The sequence below is a fragment of the Manduca sexta genome, chromosome 23 (genome assembly GCF_014839805.1).
Source record: "Manduca sexta isolate Smith_Timp_Sample1 chromosome 23, JHU_Msex_v1.0, whole genome shotgun sequence".
Taxonomy (NCBI): domain Eukaryota; kingdom Metazoa; phylum Arthropoda; class Insecta; order Lepidoptera; family Sphingidae; genus Manduca; species Manduca sexta.
Genome location: NC_051137.1, coordinates 11,645,526 through 11,670,026, shown reverse-complemented (window position 1 = coordinate 11,670,026; position 24,501 = coordinate 11,645,526). Strand labels below are relative to the sequence as shown.

Below are 24,501 nucleotides of genomic sequence, written 5' to 3'. Positions count from 1 at the left end.
GCCGAGACGAATGTCCACAGGTTCAAAACCTAAGAGCATGCTCGTCTGACTTCTCCAAAGATATGTGAGTATTCCTTGTGAATTATCGCATGCTTTAACGGTGAAGGAAAACATCATGAGGAAATCAGCATTACCTGAGAAGTTATCTATTGTAATTTTGATATGAAGTTTATCAATCTGCTCTAGCCTAGTTGGGTGTGGAACGGACTGCCGAGACGAATGTCCGCAGGTTCAAAACCCAAGGGCACACACCTCTGACTTTTCTAAAAAATCATGTGTGTATTCTTTGTGAATTTATCGTTCGCTTTAACGGTGAAGGAAAACATCGTGAGGAAACCTGCACATCTGAGAAGTTCTCTATAGGAATTCCGATGTGTGAAGTCTACCAATCCGCACTAGGCCAGCGTGGTGGACTAAGGCCTAATCCCTCTCAGTAGTAGAGGAGGCCCGTGCTCAGCAGTGGGCAAAAGTATATAATACAGGGCTGATATTATTATTATTAATCTGCTCTAGGCCAGCGTGGTGGACTAAGGCCTAATTCTTCTTAGTAGTAGAAGCGGCCCGTGCCTAGCAGTGGGACAGTATATATAATACGGGGCTAGTATAATTATAAAAATATCCACAAAAATCGGTTTAAGATATGCTCTTTTTTATTTTGAAAGTAGAATATATCGCAATTATTTGGATTTAAAGAATGCGAATGGAGGAAGAAAATCCATCCGAAACAACTCCTTTAAGAAACATTATTGATTCTAAGGGTAGAAAAGTTATTTTAGACTTGTACAGCGATTGGATTCATGTGAATCGAATGAATATTCAATGATATCTACTACAAATAATGAAAAGAGACTTTTGGTCTGTGTCTCTTTAAAACTATTTATTTATTTATTGTTTATTAATTTGACTGGCCAACAAGTGTTTACACCAATACAATTTTCAAACGGAAACAATCAACATGACTTATACCTAAGTGCAACAATTTCTTACAGGCTAGTTTCACATGCACAAAATACATTAAGATAAAATTATATTATTGACAATAATAGAATAAGCATCATATATAAAGCCAACTAATGTGAAATGTGTGGAGTAAAATAGGATATAGTGACCAAAATTCAGAAAGGTATACTAATGTGGTTTGGGCATATGTAGAGGATAGGTGGTGGAAAAGATGATATACAAGTGAATGTGGATCGAAGAGCCTCTAAGAGTCGACCGCACCAAATCGAATGTCAAATATCTGACATTCTGGATAAAGGGGGAGTCATAAGTACTCTGAACTGGCGGAATTGCTTGAAAGGATTGATGATTCTCGAGGGGGCGAAAGAAGTTTGCCAGAAGGCAAAGTGGCAATCCATAGTCTCTGACCAACCCTATTAGACAGAGGCGTGATACTGTGCATCTATGTTAATAAGTCGGCGTTAGGTCACACGGTTCCGGACCTAGTCTTAGTTGATTATTCCAAACTAAGCTTATAATATGGTTGAAATGTGGTCGCTGTTATATTGGTAATATTATGAAATTTATTCAACACGCCTAAGATTGGTGATATAAAAACAAGTCCGAAGATTTTTATGCTGTTTGTGACTGATAAAGTAAAGATTTATAAAAAAATATTTATTTAAACGTTATAGTATTTTGCAATTCTAGTTAATATTCAATTGCTTCTGTTATCATTATAATTAAATGTTTCATAATATAATTCAGTAGCATTATAGGTTTATCTTAATTTATTTACATTTCTTTATTTAATAGCTCGTTTGCTCTCAAATTCCACCGAACGGACTTAAGATATTGATAAGGAGATAATTAAATTGTATATAAACTTTGATTAGATCGAATTTAAAACGCGTAAAAATGTTCAACGGTTAATCTACATATTTAACTCACTTTAGCAACGGCTATAAACTAAAACTAGATTGGTTAATGATAAATTATTACTAGCTTGCACTAGATTGTGAAATTTATGCATTAACATTTTGTATTTTTCTTTCCTGTGCGTATAAGTATATATTTAAATGTTATAATCTTCCAGGACCCAGGACGGGCATTTTAAATTTTCTAGGTCTAAGTACCCATGAAAAAAGAGCTTTTATTAAATGCAGTTATGCAGCCAAATTACGTGACAATCAATTTATCAGATTGTATTCCATAAGTTACCATCTATTTGAATTGTTACCCAAAACTATTTAAGCAAGAATAAAAAATAATTACTGTAAAGTGTCGCGTTCAGTGTGTAGCGGTCTTAATTGCAACACGCGACGGCCTAATGTTGTGTATATTTAGAAAACGAATTAAGAATTTAACAGACAAGTCATTGATGGAACTTTGCAGTTGTGCTTATTTATCAATACAAAGTTGTCAGAGTGAGATAAAACAAGTAAACATTAATATGTTAGCATTATGCCTATGCTATAACTTATACACGGGCACAGGTAGTCATAATATTTTTGTGGTTTTATTATATTTTTTATTTATTTCATGGTGCGAGAACGCATTGATGATATTTCAATTAAATGTATGTATCATGATTTCTTATTCTTACGCGAAAATTAGAGATTTAAATTAAAGTCAATCGGTCAGTTCCTTCCGTGACCATGAAGGCTGCAAAGTCTTCGAAACGACGGGAGAAAAGTAAAATATTAAAACCGCGAAAAAATCCGTAAAATAGTTTAATTTAAATAAAATGTATGTAATTTAAAAGTTAGCTTTTTCATCACGTAAATGATGTTTCCTACTGTATTGTGGATGTTTATGTGGAGCTATGATCACTTTCAGAGGATACTTGCGCGTCTACCATTTTTACTATATAAAAAGCAACCACAACATTGCTTCACAAATTCATATCTATAGAATAAATGCATGCAATACTGCAAACAGAACATGAATAGATCCAAGATTAGTCCCTTCAGAAAGCGAGCTCCACAGTGTTTTCAGATATGGATATCAGTAATCGAGTTCCAAAGATTGGTTGTTTGGCGAACGCTGTTTAGTTTCGAGTGAGTCCGGCGTCCTGTAGACGGACAAAGAGACAAACGAAATTTATCTAGACCAAACCAGGGTAATCCAATCGGCCGTCTCTATGCCTTTTAAATAGATCATAGCTTGGAGCTTGTCTTGAACTCCTAGTGTAATTAATGGGAATATTGATAGAAATATAGAAAGGGAAGAGCGGGAATGTATTTAATTATAAGTGTATGTTTCATATTGAGGGGCTATTGACGATGATTTTCAACAAATTTAAATTAAAATTCTCAATTCAAAATTCTCCATATTAAGCAAGTCTCCAATTTTTTCAATTGTTTTAACAGAGTTATAGCTAATATATTACAGTTTAATAAACACAAACTGTACCAAGACAGATGCGCGACAAACGACGCTGCATCAATACGAACGTAATTAATTAAGATGACGGCGCATATTCTCTATTTTTTAATTAACACGTAGTGACATCAGTGTTTAACATCGCGCATCGCAGTCGGGCGACATCAATTTACGTACAATGTCAATTTGCGCAAGAGAAACGCTCGACTCCCGGACACAGGGCCTCATTAGAGGCGAGCGGTTGCAATTAAACCGCGCGTCTTTTGCGCCTTAACGAGCGGCGCCCAAATTGGACGTCGCGTCGCGTCGCCCCGCGCCACGCCGCTCTCGGACACTCATACGCATTCAATAACACACTATTGGTTCATATTTTATAATTGCCACGGAATATGGAATTGTAATTTTACCAGTTATTCATAATTATGTTTAATTAAATTTACTTACACAGATACACACGCCTTTTATCTCCGAAAGGTTAGGCAGAAGTGGATCTGGAGCACCCACTTATCGCTGTGTGTATTCTGTCCCTTGTATAGGGGGCGAGTTTATCGCAATATCGGGCACAAATTCCAGACTCTGGGCTGAGTAGAAAATCAAAATATTACTTTGCCCTATCCGGGGATCGAACCCCAGATGTCAGCACTGAAGTCGTACTGTAATACATCTACGCCATCGAGCCAGTGACTTATCAAAAATAACGTTGACAATTTTAATTGGAAATCAAAAATTGATAATATGGAACTTATCACTATGAGTAACGTGTAGTAATACGCCATCACAGTAGTATATATTATGATCTAATATAATCAGATACTTATCACACTAATTCACTATATTACTGGTAAACATCCGCACTCTACGACAGTTAAGGCAGAACTTCCCCTCTTCGTCCAATGCTGCCTCTTTTATAATGTTATTTGACAGTTTATGTGTAGAGGGGAAATAGATGTTACAATATTAAAATGAAGGTAGTTTTGACAGTGGAGACGATAGGTGCGACAACATCACTTATTACGAATGTTAAACAATTGCTTGGATAGGTACTTGAAGAAAAATATCTTATTGGATAAAACAATAATGTTACACTAAAATAATATATTGTATGAGAATTTTTCTTAAATAACAACTACAAAGCCAAATAATTCGCGATAAACATTCACAACATAACAAGTTGTGAATTTTAAACGATGTGAGTTAATAAGAATGGGTAAGGTGTTGGTATTTTACAGGGCGTCTCGTTAGTGGCGCGGGCGGCGGCGGCGCGGCGCGGCGCGGGCGGTTGATTGCCGATTGAGCAGCAATTGCCTTGATTGACGGAGCCCGCACGCGTCCTAACGAACCTGCTTTCAACGTGGACGTGCCCTATGTACGCAGCGCCGACCGCCACTTCGTCTTAACTAGCGCCAAAATACCTTAATGCGACAACTACTTCGCAATTACTGGAATTTTACTTATCGGATTTGCTAAAATAACTTTTTCTAAAAATATATAAAGATAGGGAATTTAAGGATTCAAAAGTTATTGCATTTTAGCGATAGCTCAACGAAAGAGGTGTACAGAAAGTCTAATTTTGCTCATTATATTTTCTCATACTTTGTATTATATTTGCATGTTTTTTTTTGTTTAGGTATTTCAGTGGCGTAAGCTTTTACCTTTAAGTATAATAATTATATTATCAGTTGGTGAGTAGGTAATTTAAAAATATTTTGTTGACGAAATGTATTGATCTAAAATTGCACGGTTTATGCACTCTTATAAAGTAGGCAGGAATGTTTCCGTAGATAAGCGATGTTTACATTGATAATGTTTATCGATGTAATCAGTGCTTGCACGTATGAGAAATATAAACAATATAGACGATAGGCGCGCAGGAATCTAATCACGTTTGGGTCTCGTAGACTCGCTACGTGCTACGGGCGACCTTGTGTGTTTTCATATCAGTTATCCCATTTAGATCAGAAATTTACAACTTACAAACATGTAAGTGCTTAATGATGTCGGCTTAACGATAAAGACGTTATAAATCATTATGAAGTACGAATTAAGCGTGTTCAATGTTTGTGTAACGCTTTCGTGTGATAGTGCGGCTCGTAGGAAACGTAGTCCTCCACCGGCGCCGCCGCGACGTCTAATTCGGTGCGCACACAGTAATCAGCAGCACGAAACATCATCAGCGTCTTTGTGGAGCGACACCGCAATCCATCATATCGGGACAAAAGGCGACGGATAAACGCGGCGGTTGTTTGCGTGAGAGAACGTTAATTTTGTTAAGGAGTCTCAATCAGGGAAGGCGTGCAAGTAAAGTCGTCGGCCGCGGGAGCGATTCGAGCGAATTACCGAGGCGAGTACCTGGAGGCGCGGGGGCCGACTCGTTAGTTGTTGTTTGCCGAGTAACGCGGGTCAATCAGCAGAGACATGCACGGAACCGCATTTCTTCATCCCCCTCTGTGGCCCCGCACCTGCCGCTCCCCGCTCGTTAGGCCGCACCGTCTCTGTCAACTGTGAGACGGGCTTTATCGAATCTACGACGCACGAGCCGCGCCGCGGTCGGCCCACTCTTCGCTCTAGTTTGGCTCGCAACCGCCGGTAAACAAGGGAAATCAGTGTAAAACGAATTTATATGAACGTCAAACACGCCAATCTGAATCTATATCTGTTCGAATCTACTCTCCACGTTGGCCGGGCCCGTCGCCTTGGTCATTATCGTAGAATAAGGAAAATGAATGCAGTAATGAGGATAGTAATCTGTGTTCGTTAGTATACATATTGCCATAATCTGCGATAATTGGGGCGGATTCCTTGCATTCGGTTAATTAACGCTTCTTGAGGCAGCTGCGGTCCACGTGCTCTCGCCGCGACGCGACGTCCCACCGCTGCTCTCTGCGTTATTTTTGGTCCACAATTTCTTAAAAGGTGAAACTAAATACTTATTGTGAAATCAACCAGTATCGTTGTTAGAGGCTTTAAGGATTTTAAATTTCGTTTTTTATGCGATTTTAATTCGGACTTAGCGGGTTTATGCGTTTTATTTCTTTTTGCTAAATTGTTTTGACAGCGTGCTGCAATTTTAATTAAAATCAATTTATTTTTAACAGACGTTTTTTTCTCACAGATGTTTATTATTAATAATGATTGCGGTTCTAAGTTGATATCCAATAAAAAGTGAGAAATACTCGTGTTAATGAAGTACGAATGGACTAACGACGTGATTGCACCACGATTACATGTTGCGAATGAAAAATGGAAATCAAGATTCTTAACATTTTATTACATTCTTGTTTATACTACATAAACATAAATATAGTCCCTCGATTACAATCGAATCTACAGTTTGCTGTGTGATAAATCTGTCTTTTTGGACTAAAGATAAACATGATATTCAAATGCATTATTTATACATACAATTTGTTAATACATTGCCTTAATCCGAACACACAAAACGTTAACGATCCCGACAGTTAGAAAAACTTCGTTACCTACGTCCTAAATTAGTTCTTAGCGTTCTTTAACGAGACCAATTTAGTTGGTTTGCGAGACGACGCCGATGGTTCGTTGTGTGCAAAACTGAGTACTTTTTGTTCGTCGCTCAGGTAGAGAACACAACAGTTTAAAGCATTTTCATAACAATGCGCCCGCGGCTTTCTCGGTATACCTTTTTTTTAGGCGATTGACAGACACGCCATTGTCATCCGCAGATGACGGACTAAAAACTGAACCTTTTATCGATCAATGAAAAAGATCGATCGAGAGTAGAGAACACCGAATACCGCGCCATAAAAGGTACCAATTAGTTATAGAGGCGACCTACGAAAATAGAGCAAGAACGTCCAACGAAATCCAAGTTTAAGCCGCCAAATATTCTAAAGCGATCGCAACATAAAGCTAACAGTAACTTAACTCACCTTGTATAATCGCTTTTGCATAATATCATCCCGCCTTTGAAGTAGAAGGAGCGTCCCATGTCCGCGAGGGCTTGTCCGCAGCAGGTACACTTTAAACATCCGTGGTGCCAATATCTGTCTAGTGCATGGAGGAGGAACCTCTCTACGATCTTGCCGCCGCATCCTGCGCATTCTTTGAGGGCTGGGTTGTTGTTGTTGTGTGGGTAGTCGTGCCCGTTGGTGGCGAAGGCTGCCTCCGGCGAGGGCGGGTGCGGCGAGCTGAGCTCCGCGTACCCGTGGTAATGCGGGTTCATGCTCAACGCGCTGGCTGCCAGCTTGACGGTTGGAGCGGGGACCGCTCGCACCGACCACCACGACTACACGCCCTGTTGACAACACATCTTTTTATTACATACATCTTGAAATGTTTGGAATTATGTCAAGAGTTTAATTATGAATTATGTTAACACCAAATTGCAGTATAGATACCAAGTAGATATCGAAAAATTACTTTTTGGAAGTGGTATCCCATGGGAAGGAGTTGCGGGGCAAGCTGGTACGACACAACGGATATCTTGTCGGGTAGTATAACGAAAAGCAAATATTTTGTAATTCTGGTCGTCCCATGGAAGTTGACTCTTTGAATTAATTTTCCTTCACAGCTTTCGGTCAAAAGAGGACGGGTCCGGGTGCGTGTGGCCGCGTTTATAAAATTTTCCAATTAGCAATTTCATACAATTAGGAAAGGGGTGAATTGAAGGTGGCGGCGGGGGCATGCGGGGGGTGTCCGGGTCGCGGGACGAGCAGTGCGTCAACTCGATCCAATTAGCTCGCGGCCGGCGGAGCGGCGGGACGACCGCGCGCCCGCGTCGTCTGAGCACCATGTCGCCATAAAACTTAATTAAACGTTTTAAAACAAGTATTCATTAAAGAATAATCAAGCTTATGTAGTCATAAATAACCGGATTGTCCCGCGCGGAACGGGTGCCGTAATTAAGACTGCACAGAGTTGATCAAACGCACTGATTTGCAACTACCCTTCATTAAGAGAGCGCGAGTCGGGCGCGGCAGCTTCCGCTGCGGTGCAGAAACTAATTAAGAATAACGGACGCTTTAAAAGCGTAATTAATTTAGATTGTAATTCTATTTCTCTGAGAGTAAAGTAGACAATTATTTCAGTAGCCCTTTCTTTTGGAACGATTTGCTTTGCTGAATGTAATTTGCTTAATTTCTGTGTCCGACAGAATAAAGGGTTGTAGCTGTGTTTTTGGATTAATTCTTGCTCGGCGCGGTACATCTTGTGCAAACGGACTAGTGAATTTATTGGAGTAGCAGCCTTAACACGGTTTCGCAAGCAGTAAACGTTTCAGTTACATTGCAGCAATTCATAAAGCGCTGCTTGCATCAGGGTCGGCTTACCGCCTGGTGTGGAAACCCATTACACTTGTTGGCGGCCGTGTCTTAGTGAAGATTTGGACAGCAGAGCTGTATTCGCATTCACAACTGTATCAAAACATTTTAATATAGAAGCAGTTATAATGTCGAAACTTTAATTTCAGTGGGATTGGAATAGATATTTTCTATTAGTAATTTAATTATGTACAGGGACAAAATATGTACCTTAACTTATTATTATTTCCTACGTAATAACACTTTCTCTTTTAAGTACCCTACAACATCACCACATTCATCTTACACAAACATTTCGATCAAGCATAATTTGAATTTCCCATCCCCTTTTACATATTCCATCTCGCAAGAGCAAGTTGGCGTGCCAACCCGGAGCGTTGCGTGCCCCCTAATGAGCGGCGTCGCGTGCGCACCTATCGTACGTCATTAAATCGCACCCGAAGTACGCGCCACATCTGTATTTGGTTAATTTTGAACACGCATTTAGATTAAGACGTGAATTTATTTATAAAAGGTAATTGTAATTTTTATTCAGCCTGTGTTTTCGTGGTGGTGTGAATGGGATTGTTTTTAAATTGAATTATTACATACTTGAATAAATGCTTGTTTTTTTTAACACAATTTCATTGACTTTATAAAGTTTTTTCCATGAATGTATGTTTCTGAAGATGGCGATAGGCTGCAATTTGCGCTAGCAATAAGTAGATTGACGTGAGTGTAAGATCTATCTCATTCGAAATATTTTTTTTAAATGATCGATTGTTGTTAATGTTACAAACCATAATTAATGAAGGCTAAAAATTCTTATAAATAGGTATAAATGTAGCATATCTTACACAATCAAGTCTTCTATTTATTTCCCTATTCTCTATAATTTGATCAACCATAATGAGTATAATTAGAAACCCGTATCCATCTGCGTAATACGCTTTAAAACTTAAAAAAATAATGCCAGCTTTCGTTTTAGGACACGGAATACAATTGTGAATAATTACTCAAACTTATGTCTAGTTTGTTCACGACACGAGCCGTTCAATACAAAACGAGCTTTATTGTGATAGAGTCAAGGCCGGAATTCGGGTTTAGTGGCGAAGGTCGCGTAACACAGTGCGTGTTTAGGCCCGCGGGGTGGCCTGGGAACTTGGCAGGTGCCGTTTTCATTATTCAAGCCCCATTGATTGGATATTTTGTTGCCGTTTAAAAATCTTATTAGCAACCGCCCGACAACAAAGCGGCGCGATGAGCCTCCCGGCCCTCTATTTACCTGTTAAGTGATTTTTTTCAATTACAACGATGAACTGCAGGTTCGTAGGGCCGCGAAAGTGTAAGTCATCTTGTTAGTGAATGTTTGTTTCAACTCTGACGTTTTGAAGTTGTCAGCGACAATAAGTAGCGTGATCATGCGCAATTTTTCGAAATCTATTAGCACTTTTAAACTCATTCTTCCCGTTTGTGTACGGACAACTTTTCCTAAGCATTATTAAAAGGTACTCTTGTAAAGATAGCTAAATTTCTTTCTTGTTAACTTTCACGTGTAAAAAATTACTTTTCGCTTTAATAATACAACATTCTCTACTTTTGATATAAATACAACATAACGTCTGTTCCTTAATAAATGTACCTACAAAAAGAACAAATTAAGTAATAAACGATAAAGCTAATGTGAATAAACGTATCGGTCACCGTTAACTGAAACGTTTCAACAACAGGGGGCGCCGCCCGCTCCGCGAATAACGTAATTAAGGCGAAACCGCCAGCGAAATTAAACGCGAAAACGGAATGAGAATGTGAGCCTAATTAGAGCCGGGAGCGGGGGCGGGGGAAGACGTTGCACCGACGCCCCGCGGCGCGCCCTCGCTACCCCGACCTGCATGAGCGCATCACTTTACAACTGTTCCAATACTGGCTGGGTTTGGTCGTGATTGATTTAATGTTTTTTAACAACCACAGTAAAACAGCAAAGGTCTTGGTTTAACTTTGGCATGAATAAATTGTTGCTGCGTAAAATGATGTTTGTAATTGCCGAAAATGTTTATGCGCATTTATGAAATGGTTGCAATTATATGATGCTGATAAAATCAAAGATGCGATAGATAATAAAGTTTTGCAAACGAAATAATAAATCGTGATATTCTATTTTTTGTTTATTTTAAACAGAGTATATTTTAATTAAAGTATTGAATGGGAATGCGACTAACAGCCATGCAGACGCACACAATTAATTGGCAGGCTTTCCTAGAACGTATATACGTTGTGTTAATATTATAAAGTGGGTGCACGTTGGACGCAAGCATAAATCCAATTCGTTTTCTCTCACATTCGTACTAATTAAAAAACTGCGGACAAATTGGTGCCCACTCCTCGCCCACGGGAACGTAAAATACCCGTTTTATCGACGGCCGCGACTTGCCAATGATTAATTTTATTCAATCGTACGCGATATTAATTTTTTCATGACTTAATTGTCGCGGTTCGTATAAATAAGTTAAAACGATTTCGATAACTTCCGAACGTCGCATTAAATCCACGAAATGAATTTTATTGAATTAACGATTAACCGTCATTTTGTAGAGTACCTAAAGGTGTTCTTTCCACGTCGACTGTAGCGTTAATCCGATCTTTGGAAGGATTGTAAGGGTCCGCTAACATTCTCCATTTCTCCCGTTATTTAGCACCCTCGTTGATAATGCAATAAAAAGGCTTGTTATTCTAATTACGTTTGAGTATAAGATTTAATTATTTATTTTTATAATTCAACAACGCCCGACATGATGACAAAAATAATATTCGCAGTAATTGCTTAATGTTTGTTGATCGTTGGATGTATCTTGGGATCTGCTTGTTACCCAGCTACCTGTGCCGTTTTATGTTCGTTAGTGCGCTACCTTGAATTCTTTAATGTCCAAAAAACTAAAACAATGTATTGTCAAATGACGCGTATTTATTTTATTTAATAATTGTATTGTGTTATGGGTATCTAATATTTTTGAATGCTTTTTTTAAAGTTTCTCATTTGTTGTTAGAACTGCACAATTTTTACATTTCTATAGAGGGTAATTTTGTCATTGTGTTACTAAATGAAACCAGATACTAGCATTTTAATAATAATACTTAGATGTAAAATAAAAAGAGTGTAAGTTTTGAAGTAATCTTAATTTTACGCGCGCTAATGCTACTACTACCTACTACGCTAAGAAAATTCGTCAAGGAGCGCCAAAATCACACCTTTATTAAGAAATACACTGACGCATACACCATTGTCGCACTAAACTACAAAACGATAAAAAAATCAGAGGACGATAAAAAACGATAAAAAAAACGGGATTGTTTGTGAAAATATTCGTTATTCATGGATGATTTTTGACACATTGTTAGGAAAGGTAAAGACGAGTATGTGGTTTAATTTATTAACGAAATCAAAATCACCCTGAATACTGAACAAAGGGAACCACTCGTGACCGACTAACTCCTTTACCAAGCTATACTACAAAACGCCCCATCCAGATTAGATGGTTGCAGCATATCAAAATATCAATAACCACTTACATTACTCATAGGTTCTGGGAGGCTGATGTGTAATAATATTTGCATATAATGACCGCTAATGGGACCAGCGCATTATTCATACGGCGTGACCTCAAAACGAACCGCAAGACTGTGAGACCGAATATACTCAGCATCAAAGGGTAATACATATTTTTTATACAGTTCAATGGCAAAAAGTAAAATGCTTGCTTGGAGTTAAGCCTTACGTCTCTCCATAAACTGTAACAGCACCGCAAACTCTCATTAAAGAACGTTCATTATTGATTTTAATGCCCTGAAATAGGAAGGCACTTCTTCGCTAAGACAAAGCAGTCAATACTCGTATAATAGAAACTTCTGTAATACCTGGCTCTTAAATAAAGTTTCAAGGTCCTGTAGGTTCTGTAACATTCTAACATGGCGTCAAAGATCATCTCTTGAATTGTTTTTCGTTAAAAATTACCAAAGGTTTTGTGTGCGTGCCAAAGTTGACATACATTTACTAATTACTCATGCATGCGGTGGGGCCACGGGGCATCAGCTATTCTTTTCACAGTACTTTAAAGGTATAACGAAACCTTTATGAGACTTGAACACTTAAAGACAAAAAATTGTTTTTTAATCTTCGAGTTAGAACTAAAATATGCAAAAAAAAATACTGTTCTTCACTTGGCTGTGAACCTGAATTAGTAACGATAGCATTCCTTGCAACTGCTTTGCCATTAAATAATTTCATTGATCAAAACCGCCCTTAACACTATCACAAATTAATCGGATTACACCTTAATGTATTTAAAAATAAATGTCGAGCATCAAGCAGGAAACTATGCCATAAATATAAGGTACGATCGTTCAAACGTTTTGCTATAATTTATTGGTTTATTAATGGACATTTAAACCCTTTTTATTGCTTAAATCCATTACCAGTTAGATTGATGCTGTCTAGAGTAGGTATTTGTATCAGAATGATAACGTTACTTAACAAAGTGTGTTTCGGTCCGCAATTAAACTATATTGACTAAGGGTGAAAAGAAAAACGATGACTCTTAGCTGTTTTTACTTATGTACCTTGATTTATAGCACTTATTTGACAAATTGGTAATCGTAGGTTGATGTATATGATATCGATGGTTGAAAGGCTTAAGGCTTAAGCGATATCTTTAATCGATACATTTTTACAAGGTTAAAAAAAACATAGAAAAAACTGCTGATTTTATATATGACTATTGTCGCAAATAATGTCGCTGAAGCCTTTCAACCGATGATATAAATAAAATACATACGTAAGAATCTTTATTTTTTTAGCAAATAACGCAAAGCTACACGTCAAATAACATACCTAATGCATAACTCGGTAGAATATACGTTGATGCAAAACACTCAAAAATATCACGGAATCCACAAACTTCCTCTCAGTTTTTTAAAATACCTTATGCATGTGAGTATACCCTGTTTATTCATATTCGATTTACCGACTATTTCGTGATAATAACCAGGGTATCATCACGTTCATTACAAGCAATTTGTACAAATCATGGGAATACTCCGTGGAACTCTTGTACACGTGTCTTTGTTTATTGCCTTAGAAAATTTTAATACGATGATTACCATACCGTCGACTGTATCCTATGATTTAATAAATTACTGCGAGACATAAATCTTATGTTATTTTTAACTCTAAAAGGTGTTATGGTGACGATGTGTCGTATTTTTGATAGATATTTGATTTTATGAAACTTTACCAATGGATTTTATTGTCACGATATTCTTTACTTACAATATTTTTTTAAGTACAAAAGACTAACACTATAATAATACATGACTAGAAATCTTTTTTCATTCCTAGCTTTAAATATGGTAGTTAACAATTTAACCTATAATATTCTTTGATAACACCAGCAAATTCTTAATATTTAATTGTAAAACGCTCTACATAAAAGTTTGTCTCCACTTATTGGCGTTAATTTGAATCCAAAATAATGACGGAGGTAATTAATGGCTGATTTGAAACGTGTATTGTTAAATGTATGAATATAGAGGATAAAAAGAAAAGTATTTTTAAATTTAAAACCAAAAATAGATATCATTATAGACATTCATCACTCATTGTCGTAAATGAATAAAATAAAATAGAAATTTCAAAAAGTATAATTAAAATAAATAGGGAACACTTAACTCCGCTAGAGTACACAACTACAGTTACATTTAGAACGCATTAAGGCATTAAGCAATTAAAGCCAAGTTGGGACCTTGCCAGAATGGTAATATTTCAAAACCGTTCGTCCTCGCATTCAATGCCGAAGTAGTCAAATGAACTAATCTTACTATTGAACATAAATGCACACTTATTTAATAGATGTACTTTAAATTAAGGAAGTCGACGTATAAAAATATAAATACATTAACCGTCATTGTTGAGTTTTGTTTAGGTTGGGAATAGTATCTATAAATTAAATATACATTACTTTAAATATTTTTCGCGTTTATAGTATTCTTTGAATTTCACCTCTATCTTATTTTTATTAATTTATTCATATCTATACCATATTTGTAAAGAGGAAAAGTTTGCGAGTTTGTAGGTTTAAAGGGGCTACTAATCTCTTCAACTAATACAAATTTAAAAATTGTTTCACTGCTCGGAGCTACATTAGGTACTGAGCGCTATAGGTTCCTTTTTATGGCAGAAAAACTTATTTACACGAGCGGATCCGTAGGTAAAAGTTAGTCATATTATAAACATTAAAGTGGTTGCCCATGTTTGTAAGAAGTCAACGCAGAAACTGCTCAATAGATTTAGATTATATTTGATATATACATAGTCCATATCTTAGATAAAAATATAGGGTAGGTAATTTTTTGTTGATAAAAGCTGACAATGGAACAATTATTCCAGGACTTACATGGAGGCAGATACACGAGCGTAACCTAGTATAATAAGTCTTAAATATTATTTGACGCAGCTATTATTCTTATTTAAAGAATTATTTATCGGTCGAAGAATATTGTAGATGTTTATCTAAATTATTCGGTTAAATTATTAATGTATGGTAAATAAATGCTTATTTCATTAGTTTTATAAATGTTAACTTCTAATTAAACAAGTTTTATTTTGTATTCAAATGTACTACAAAATTGTAATGCCAATCGAAAAAAGTAATATTTATTGGGAAAAAATTTAAATTAATTATATTTTAAAGTGTAAACTTATCGAAATATATAAACGGTAATGCTGCACCAATGTTCGTCGGAAAACTTCGCTAAAAATTAAAAACAACCGCACATCGCTCACTTCTTTGTGAACAGAGACTTAAAACGGCACGAATAGCACGCCATATTTAGAAAAATGCATCGACCTTTATTTTATAACATCGCATTGTGTGTTAAACAAGTAAATTACAGTGCAAGTATGAATTGTAAATTAAAAGCGTGAAGAACGTTAAATGGTACGTTTTGTCGTACACTAATGGTTGTGGATTTGTCACTGGCGGCAAACAGGTGTGTCGTGACGAAAAACACGTAATAATGACCGTACGAGTGTAGACATTGTCTCGTACAGATCGAGCGCTCTCGCCCGTAATTAGACGCGGCGGACCGGGGCCGGCGAACACCCAACAACTATTGGAGGAGGCAATACAATTACATATTAAGAATACTATGTACTTAATTTAAATTAAGAACAGAGTATATTCACTTGAACTATAGTATTTTATATTACTTTATAGAGCTAGATAGATATACATTTCCTAGAAATATAACGTAGGATGTTATTAAAGTATAAGGCCATTTATGCGGCTAGCGGTAGCAAAAATAAAGAAAAATATACCTGGCCAGTAAAACCACAATTACGGTATTCATGAATGTACTATATCTGTCTGTATTTAACGCCACAATGTCATAGGACATTTTTAATGTAATATGGTAGGAATTGGATTTTCCAGTATGGGTTGACACATAGCAAGTATTGAATCTGAGTCTTAACCTAAATACACAAATCTTTTCCTTATGGAATAAAGTGTAAAGAATGCTGAATTAGAATAACCATAGAAAGACATCGTGTTTTTGAAGTTTTCTGATTTTTTTTGTAATTGAATAACCCAAACACCGTTTTACAAAGCAACTAACGCATCCAAGAGCGTTTATAGTTTCCAGATTCCGTGGTAAACGGACCGGCTCGTCACGCCGGACTGAACATAATTGTGCCTCGTCCGACAAATATATTAAGTATTCGTGATAGAGTGGAATAGTGTGTAATTTTCGAACGTTTCGTTACAAATGTCTGCCCGCGGGATGCACTTGTAAACTTGTTGGGACGCAATCATTTCTCACGTATCGGACGCTTCGATGTTGTTCGTTGAACTTGAGTTTTTACATCATTTCAATGGAAATTTGTTGGATTTGTGAAAACTTGAATAGTCAAAACATGGCGAGTTTTAAGTCGATTTTAAATACATATTTTTACCGGAATATAGTGCCATGATCTGCAAATATGTTTTTGGCATTTAGCTGGTTTTTCCGTCAAATCATAAATTGTGACAAAGAAATCTATAGAACTATGATAGCGGTTTGACGAACCCGATAAGATTATGTAGAGGCAGTCTTTCGGTGTTCGTATAAAGTTTTACTAAGATAATGTCATTACGCAGGTATACACGAATCAGTTAGTGTCTACGTAGGTGACTAACATGGCGACAATGTGTCTCGTAGATCGACATAACAGGTGACGTTACCCCAATGTTTGCTAATTAACGGAAAACGAACCAATATAAAGGTATATATGTATTTATAGTTTATTATGTAGTTATTCTCGAAGCAATTATTTTAATAGTAAATTCGTTTTATTCTAAATTTACCTAATTGCTAATTGAATATTGCACAGTAACTAGATAGGGTGCATTGGTATATCCTGTTTAATTAAGATACATAGTAACTTGAACTAATTATCTCTCTTTTGTACGTACTTTATCGAAATTTCTGGTTAATTAGCGATTTTTCCTAGTAACAATTCAACCGCATAAATAATTGTAATATAAAATGTGAGTAAGCAACTAATTTATTTTGTACAATATTGCAGCATTTAATATACAAATAATACAGCAATATTATACAAATAATACAGCAATATTATATAAAATAAATTAGTAAGTTAATAGTGGCGATAGCTTAGTTGGGAGCGAGAAACACTACCGTGATGAATGTCAGCAGGTTCAAAACCCAAGGGCACGCTCTGACTTTTCTAAAGTTATGTGTGTATTCTTTGTGAATTATCGCTTGCTTCAACGGTAAAGGAAAACATCGTCAAGACACCTGCATACCTTTTAAAGTTCTCTATAAGAATTTTGAGGATATGTGAAGTCTGCTAATCCGCATTAGACCAGCGTAGTAGACTTAAGGTCTAACGCCTCTCTCTGGCCAGCAGTGAGACTGTGTATAATACAGGGCTGATATTATTAGATTATTATAATGTAAATTATAGGCTGTAATATTGAAAAACTAATATGGAAATATTTGTGGAAGCCTGTATTCAACACTAGACATTACGTGAATGGAGATGAAAACGAAAAGTATAGTATAATAAATCGCTTGCTTGTTTCAACCAATGTTTTTATTTATATTCAAAAGTTGATTGGAGTATTAAACTGTTAGATTTTTAATTAATTAAATAACAATTTACTCTTATAGTCGAAGAAGCCGAAACCCATAAAAGTAAAAAAGAATTACATTCATATAATTCATAAGTAATTGCATACACGTTTGAATTTTATTGCTTGCGTTAAAATTAATTGACGCGCTAATTAATATTAGTGGTAAACAAATAATGTGATTTATACCAATCTGTTTATGATACTTACATCCATAGTTGTATTATAAATACGAAAGTAATTCTGTAACGATTTCATGGTTAAACTATTGAACCAATTTGAATTATATAAAACTAGCTTTTGCTCGTGGCTTCGCCCGCTCGAAAGAGTATTCCGGGATAAAATTCCCGCTACATATATTGCCGGGATAGAAAGTAGCCACCCCAGGGTCTTAAACTATTTTCATACCAAATTTCATAAAGATCTGTTCAGTAGATTTTGAGAAAATCGATAACATACAGACAGACAGAAAAGGGACTTTGTTTCTATTATGTAAAGATTTAGTATGGAGCTAAGTTGAGACCCTGGGAAGGATATAGGCTATTTTTATCCAGAGATATATGTATATAATGGGAATTCATCCCGAATAAACGCGAGCAAAGCCGTGAGCAATAGCTACGGTTATAAATAAACATTTTACATTGCTTAGTTTTAAGTGAGATAGTAAGAATTTAATTTTAATTGAAGTGTCGTAATGTATCTTTTATAGTTTAATTACGCATCCATAATATTTTATCATGTGACCGCAGCTGAAAGTAACATCTGTCGTCTTTATTCCTAATAATTGCTGTTAAGTATCAAATAAATTGTAAATTAAATTATACCCATACATAGTGATATGTAATATAAAATATAATTTAGCGTTTTTATCTTTAGAGTTATTTTAAAATATAATAACCGATAAAAACATCGTGGGCCTGTTAACACTATAACAGTTTTAAAGTATTACGATGCGTTAAATTACATGACTTAAATAGTTGTACAATGTACAGTGAATATATTTTATTATTCAACGGATTGCATTTTTTTATACGAGCGAATTTGTTATTGTAAAATTTGTCAATTTGTAAAACTATTTTATAATTTTAAAACTTATTATCATTTGAAATAGTTCTACTTTCACATTACTTAGATCGTGACGTATCGCACATGCGTTTGCGCCGCACCGGCGATAACTACGATCCCGGTAATTTATAGCTTTGTAGCATACGTGTAAATTATACGCTTTCTAGGTGATAAAATATATTATAATAAATTCCACTACAATTCACAAAAGAATAATTAAATTAAAATATAGGCGAGAAATGTTAAAACCATTCAGACACACTACAAAGAAAAGTAAAGTAATAAAACTTTGTTTTTCGAAGAGCATAGTGGTTTTAAATAGTAAAACTCATACAGTACTTATAGGTCTCTGTTGAACTCCTAAAACTCAGGCATTATTTTGTAGGTTACCTAGCATAACCTAACGTCACTATAAACTATGGAAAATGTTATCAATCGAGAAGTTTAGTAGTTTCGACTTCGTTTTAACAGAGCTATGACCTTTCTACTTCCTATATCCGTCATGTGTTTCACACGAGTGCGTAAATATTTGTATAAGATATTTTAATGTTCCCATCACTTAAGCGACATTAATGCGAATCAAGTTCAAACAATTGTTAAATTACTGTTACAAACAATCCGGTGGAATTGAATAGACGCAGCCAAAGATCAAAGTCATTGAATACATTGCAAACGAATAGTTTCTCACAGTAAGACATTAACGACTACGATAATTCAATACACATTTGCATGCAACGTTATAGGAAGTGAACTAAATTTAAATCTTTAGGTATTGAAGTTTACATAACGTATATTATACAAATGATCCGATAATTTTAAAATTTAAGATTAATAATGTCAATATTGTTGTATTGGCTAAGGGATTATCAAGAAGATATTAAATATATATGAAAAAAGTATTTTTAACTCAAAGTTTTTTTTGGTCTGACTTGTACGTTGAAGGCTAAGACTGCCTAGTGACCCCACTACACCTGATGATCAGTGGATTGGCGTTCAATAGTGTGTTGATACACGAGAGATGATTACCCCTCGGCAGTCGAGACAATTATGCCGGCTTGTTACAACCGGATATATACAGCCTGATTCCAGGAACGCTACACACTAAGACACATTTAAAACAACGTTGTCATCCATGTACTATAGAATACCTTCAAAGGTCTTCGATAAAAAAGGACACGTCATAACCTTAGAAACATAAAGGCTAGTTCATACCAGAGCCTGTATTTTGCAACCAAGGCTAATATGAAACAAATATTATATTCCTGACCACACCGAACGTGTTTTTGCAACTCCTAGGTACAACATAACGGGTATGCACGTATGCAAGTACAAGCAAAGAGAAAAGCGTTAAAAGTAATTTGTATATTTTTTGTGCGGTAACTGTTAAAGTTAAGCGGTTGATGGTCTACCGTTAGCCCGCGCATGCGTTGTCAACCGCAACATTAAATACTAACAGGTCTTCGCTGGCTCCAAGCCAGGTATTATGGCCCAAAAATAAGATTTTTTATGATAGCAATTATAATTAGCGTCGTAAATCTAGCTGTATTAAATCACTAGTATAGCCAGTGTATATATCTTGTACTACAAAGAAAATTTTATATTTAAACTGTGTTTTGGCAGTAAAGCTTGTTCTGGTTATTGTCAAATTGTAGTCATTAAAATCAAGGAAATTTGACGTTAGCTTTACACTAGAATAGCTGTGTCGGAAGGGCATATAATGAGGTATTTCATGTCAACAAAATATTACTATGCTTCTAAAGGGTAAATGAGTTCTTGAGTGGAGACCACGTAGTGTAGGTCGCCCTCCAGCAAGGTGGAGTGATCCGCGAAAGGTCGCTGGTAAGAACTGGATACGACAGGCCGAAGACAGGGTAAAATGACGCATATTAGAGGAGGCCTATGTCCAGCAGTGGATAAAGATATAGGTTGATGATTATGCAAGTAAAATTGTGTTGAAATAGTTGTTCGCTGTTCCGTCCGATTCGAAGTCCTTTCCTATACATAAATGGACTATTTCAAGACGAAAATGACTACCTATACGTAATCCAGGAGTTAGTCTATTGTCAAATTAAACCAATTTAAATGTTTCTGCTAATATTTCTAACAAACATTTTTACAAACTCGCATTTATGACACTAGTAACAATATCAGCCATATATTATATATATACTGTATGTACCATTTCTAGGCGCGGGTGTCTTCTACTTCTGAAAGGGATTAAGCCTTAGTCCACTTCTATGGCCTAGTGTGGATTGGCAGACTTCATATACCCTCCAAATTATTATAGAGAACTTCTCAGGTATGCAGGTTTCTTCAAGATGTTTTCCTTTACCGTTAAAGCAAGCGATAACTCACTAAGAATACACACAAAACTTTAAAAAGATAGAAGTGTATTCCCTTAGGTTTTGAATCAAAGGACATTCATTCTTTAAAAATGCACTTACAATCCCATTTCGACACAAAGCTATAGAGATCTATTTTCGATCAGTTCCCGCCCTTTCCAAGAACTGTGGCCTATTTTCGTAAACTGCACGGTAACATTCTGTTTGTTCTAAGTTCCCAGCTCCCTTTACTAAGTTTCTATTACCATAGAACGTGAAATGGCAATGCATATTAGCTAATATACATACGAAACTAAATGTCGGACCGTTTTGATTACGATAACATGGTTATTAATAGAAGCAATTTTAACATGACCCGTTTAATTTACATTACAGATATATTGGGGGTATATGTTTTTAATTCTCACGTTTTTAACATTTAAAACATTAAGTTTAGATAATTTTAATAATTTGAAGTCTGAAAGTGGATCGGTAAAGGTAAGGAAAAACTCCGATGAATGTTTTTAAGACGTTGCTAGTCCGGGATTTCCGAACACTCAATACTTGGTTTCTTTTTATGTACGCAAGCAATCCTATTTATTATATTGGACGATTAATTACACTCTTTGATCAATATCCATCGCTTCAGGCCGTGTTCAGATTATAAAAGATTCAATTATAATAAATGTAGCTAATTTCAATCAAATAATACAACTAATTAGCTGACATAGAAACTTCTTTGTGCGGCCCGCTTAACAAATGACTCAATTGGTGTTGTTAATGGTTCTTTGCGGCCTCATTACGACTGGCTCGGGGTTCGAGTTCGGTCACGAACTTTGGTAGGCAAATGGATATCATAGTTCCCAACGATTACCATCAATCTTTTTAGATATATAATAAATATCTGAATAATCAACGAGACGTAAGTATTCGCCGCAGGGTCATATCGTACAACAGAATCAGTTATAAATCATTCCGTGTAATTACATTTAGTATAAATACGCTGCTGCAAAATAAAACCTAGGTTCGATTCTCATGCAGAACTGTTAACAAATGTTTATAGCAATGGCAAAGTGAAATTTTCACAAAGGTAACCCGACACAACTTATACGTACAAATATGCATAAATGTGGTCTACAAATAGTTCTAATGATAATTAGATTTTACATAAATTACGAAAGGGAAGCCGGCAGGAATCGGCTTGTATGGACCCTTCGCCACTGGTTTGCAGAAAGCGGTTTTGAGAACAATTTTATGATACAATAATCGTGATTGGGTTAGAAGTGCGTATTTGAAAAAAACTCAATGTATAATGACCAATATCCCCAATAAAAAAAACGTAAAATTTGCTTCATTAAATAAAAAAATTCTTTAACAGATTCCTATTAACTAACATTATTCCCCATAGCAAAATCTGATTTGCAAGAGACTATATTGTATATCATGTAATGCAGGGCGGTCGACGTTGCCCACAAAACTTAGTTACAAAAACGATTGCGGCGATCAAACTTCATTAAGCTGTTCACGCAACTAACCACCATTGGATATTTCGATTTTCGACTAACACCATAACCTGTAAAGACACGAATCATGAAATCATTGCATCTCGTGTTCGCAAGTTTATGAAATAAATGCTTTTGTAGATGTATTTATGGTTAATTATATTTTGCCCGTGTTCACCTACACCCGTACACCTAAATGTTTGTATGGAAATGGTATGGTATGGTGTAAGCTTAAGTCTACCAGGACATGTTTCAAAGTTGGCTATTATTACTATTTAGATTAAAACCCGCTTTAAAAAAACACTACTCATCGCATAGGCGAGCTTAGTTGTCCTTATAAGTACATGAGATAATATATTAATCCAGTTAAGTCACTTATAACTACAGATGTTTTATATTGAAAATAAAGTTAATGAAAAGTAACCAAAGAACCTCGGGCAGGGAAGGGGAGATAAAAATGTAAACAATTTTTAATTAAATAATGGATAGGACGCGTTGCGATAATCACCGGTGAGGACAATAAAAGCCCTAATCTAGCTTACATACCTTTTACTTGTTACCTAAGCGATGACTACCCGATGAAAAAAGGTAGAAAGAAAACCCGGGCTTACTTATACCCCTTTAGTGATTATATCCTCGAAATATAAAATATTTTTTAATGAAATCTAATGCCCTTAGCAAATAAATTGTCGTTTTAGGTACTGCATGTGATCTAAAAATAATTTACCTTAAAATCTATCAATAATATACTATAAGTTATCAAACCAATACATTTAATATAACAATATCATCCATAAAATATATTTTACTAATTGCCATATATTTTGAAACATAATTACTTGTTTTAAAACATAAAGATAACTGGTATAAAGATAATCCTTAATTAGCTTTTTGGAAAGGCCATGAGACTTAATATTGGCCGTTGTTAGAAAGAATACACAAATGTCACATTTAAAGTTTTAAGAGATCCGTACCTACATTGAAAATAGAAACATGTTACTACGTCTTCACTGTCTATCTATCAGATAAAGACGTAGAAAGGTAAGCAGTTGTGCGGAATTTTCATGAAATTATTATAATGGCAGTGATCGAAAAACATATTAAAATAAAAAAAATCGACGCACGGAACACTCGAAGCGCAGATTCGACTCCTACATGCCCGTTTTTTATGTAGGGAAAAGTTCTCATCGCTTGCTCATTAGATACGATTTTCAAACAAACCATGTTGTCCATTGTTTTGTAATAATTAAAGACCTTGGTTTACCCAATTAAGAAAGTTACAAGATTTTGTTTCGTTATCCATAATTGGTACAGGTGTATTTAAGAAGCGGCTAAAATGCATGTTAAGGTATTCATTATATTTTCATATTTAAAACATCTGAAAATAACAATGTTTTAAAAGGACTATTTTAAAGTCAATTGTTATACAGAAATTCAAGTCAAATAGTCAGTAGAACAGTAGTTAGCGTAAAATAGCTGACACGATGACAGAATGACACCGAAGTTTCACTTTAAGGGTCTTGGTATGCCTTAAAGGTACGGAACCCTAATAAGTGGAGTGTTAGTGCTGCACAATACGCCGCATCGGATGATGGAATGCGAGAGATAAGCATGGCTTTGGCAGTATCTTCGATGGATGAATTTGTTTTTTTACTTTATTATCCTCAGCACATTGTTCACCGTACATATGTTAGCATACACCTTCATATACATCATACCATAAGGGCGTTTTTAAATTAGCCACTGAGTGCCGTGCTGCAGCCTCGCGACAAATTAAAAGGCGCAGTAGAGGTTTATTTTATATCTCTAAACTGTTAAATTGGATTTGGCGATA

The 24,501-nt window shown here is 35.7% G+C and overlaps 1 protein-coding gene across 2 annotated transcripts in view; it reads right to left on the bottom strand.

Annotated features, from left to right (window-relative positions):
* Positions 1-24,501, bottom strand: part of LOC115456258 (LIM domain transcription factor LMO4) — a 160,259-nt gene that overhangs the window by 53,168 nt on the left and 82,590 nt on the right. For both annotated transcript variants that reach the window (XM_030185252.2, XM_030185251.1), the window contains exon 2: positions 7,227-7,591. In XM_030185252.2, coding sequence (XP_030041112.1) covers positions 7,227-7,519 — 293 coding nt within the window. In that variant the 5' untranslated portion in view covers positions 7,520-7,591. The remainder of the gene's footprint in view (positions 1-7,226; positions 7,592-24,501) is intronic.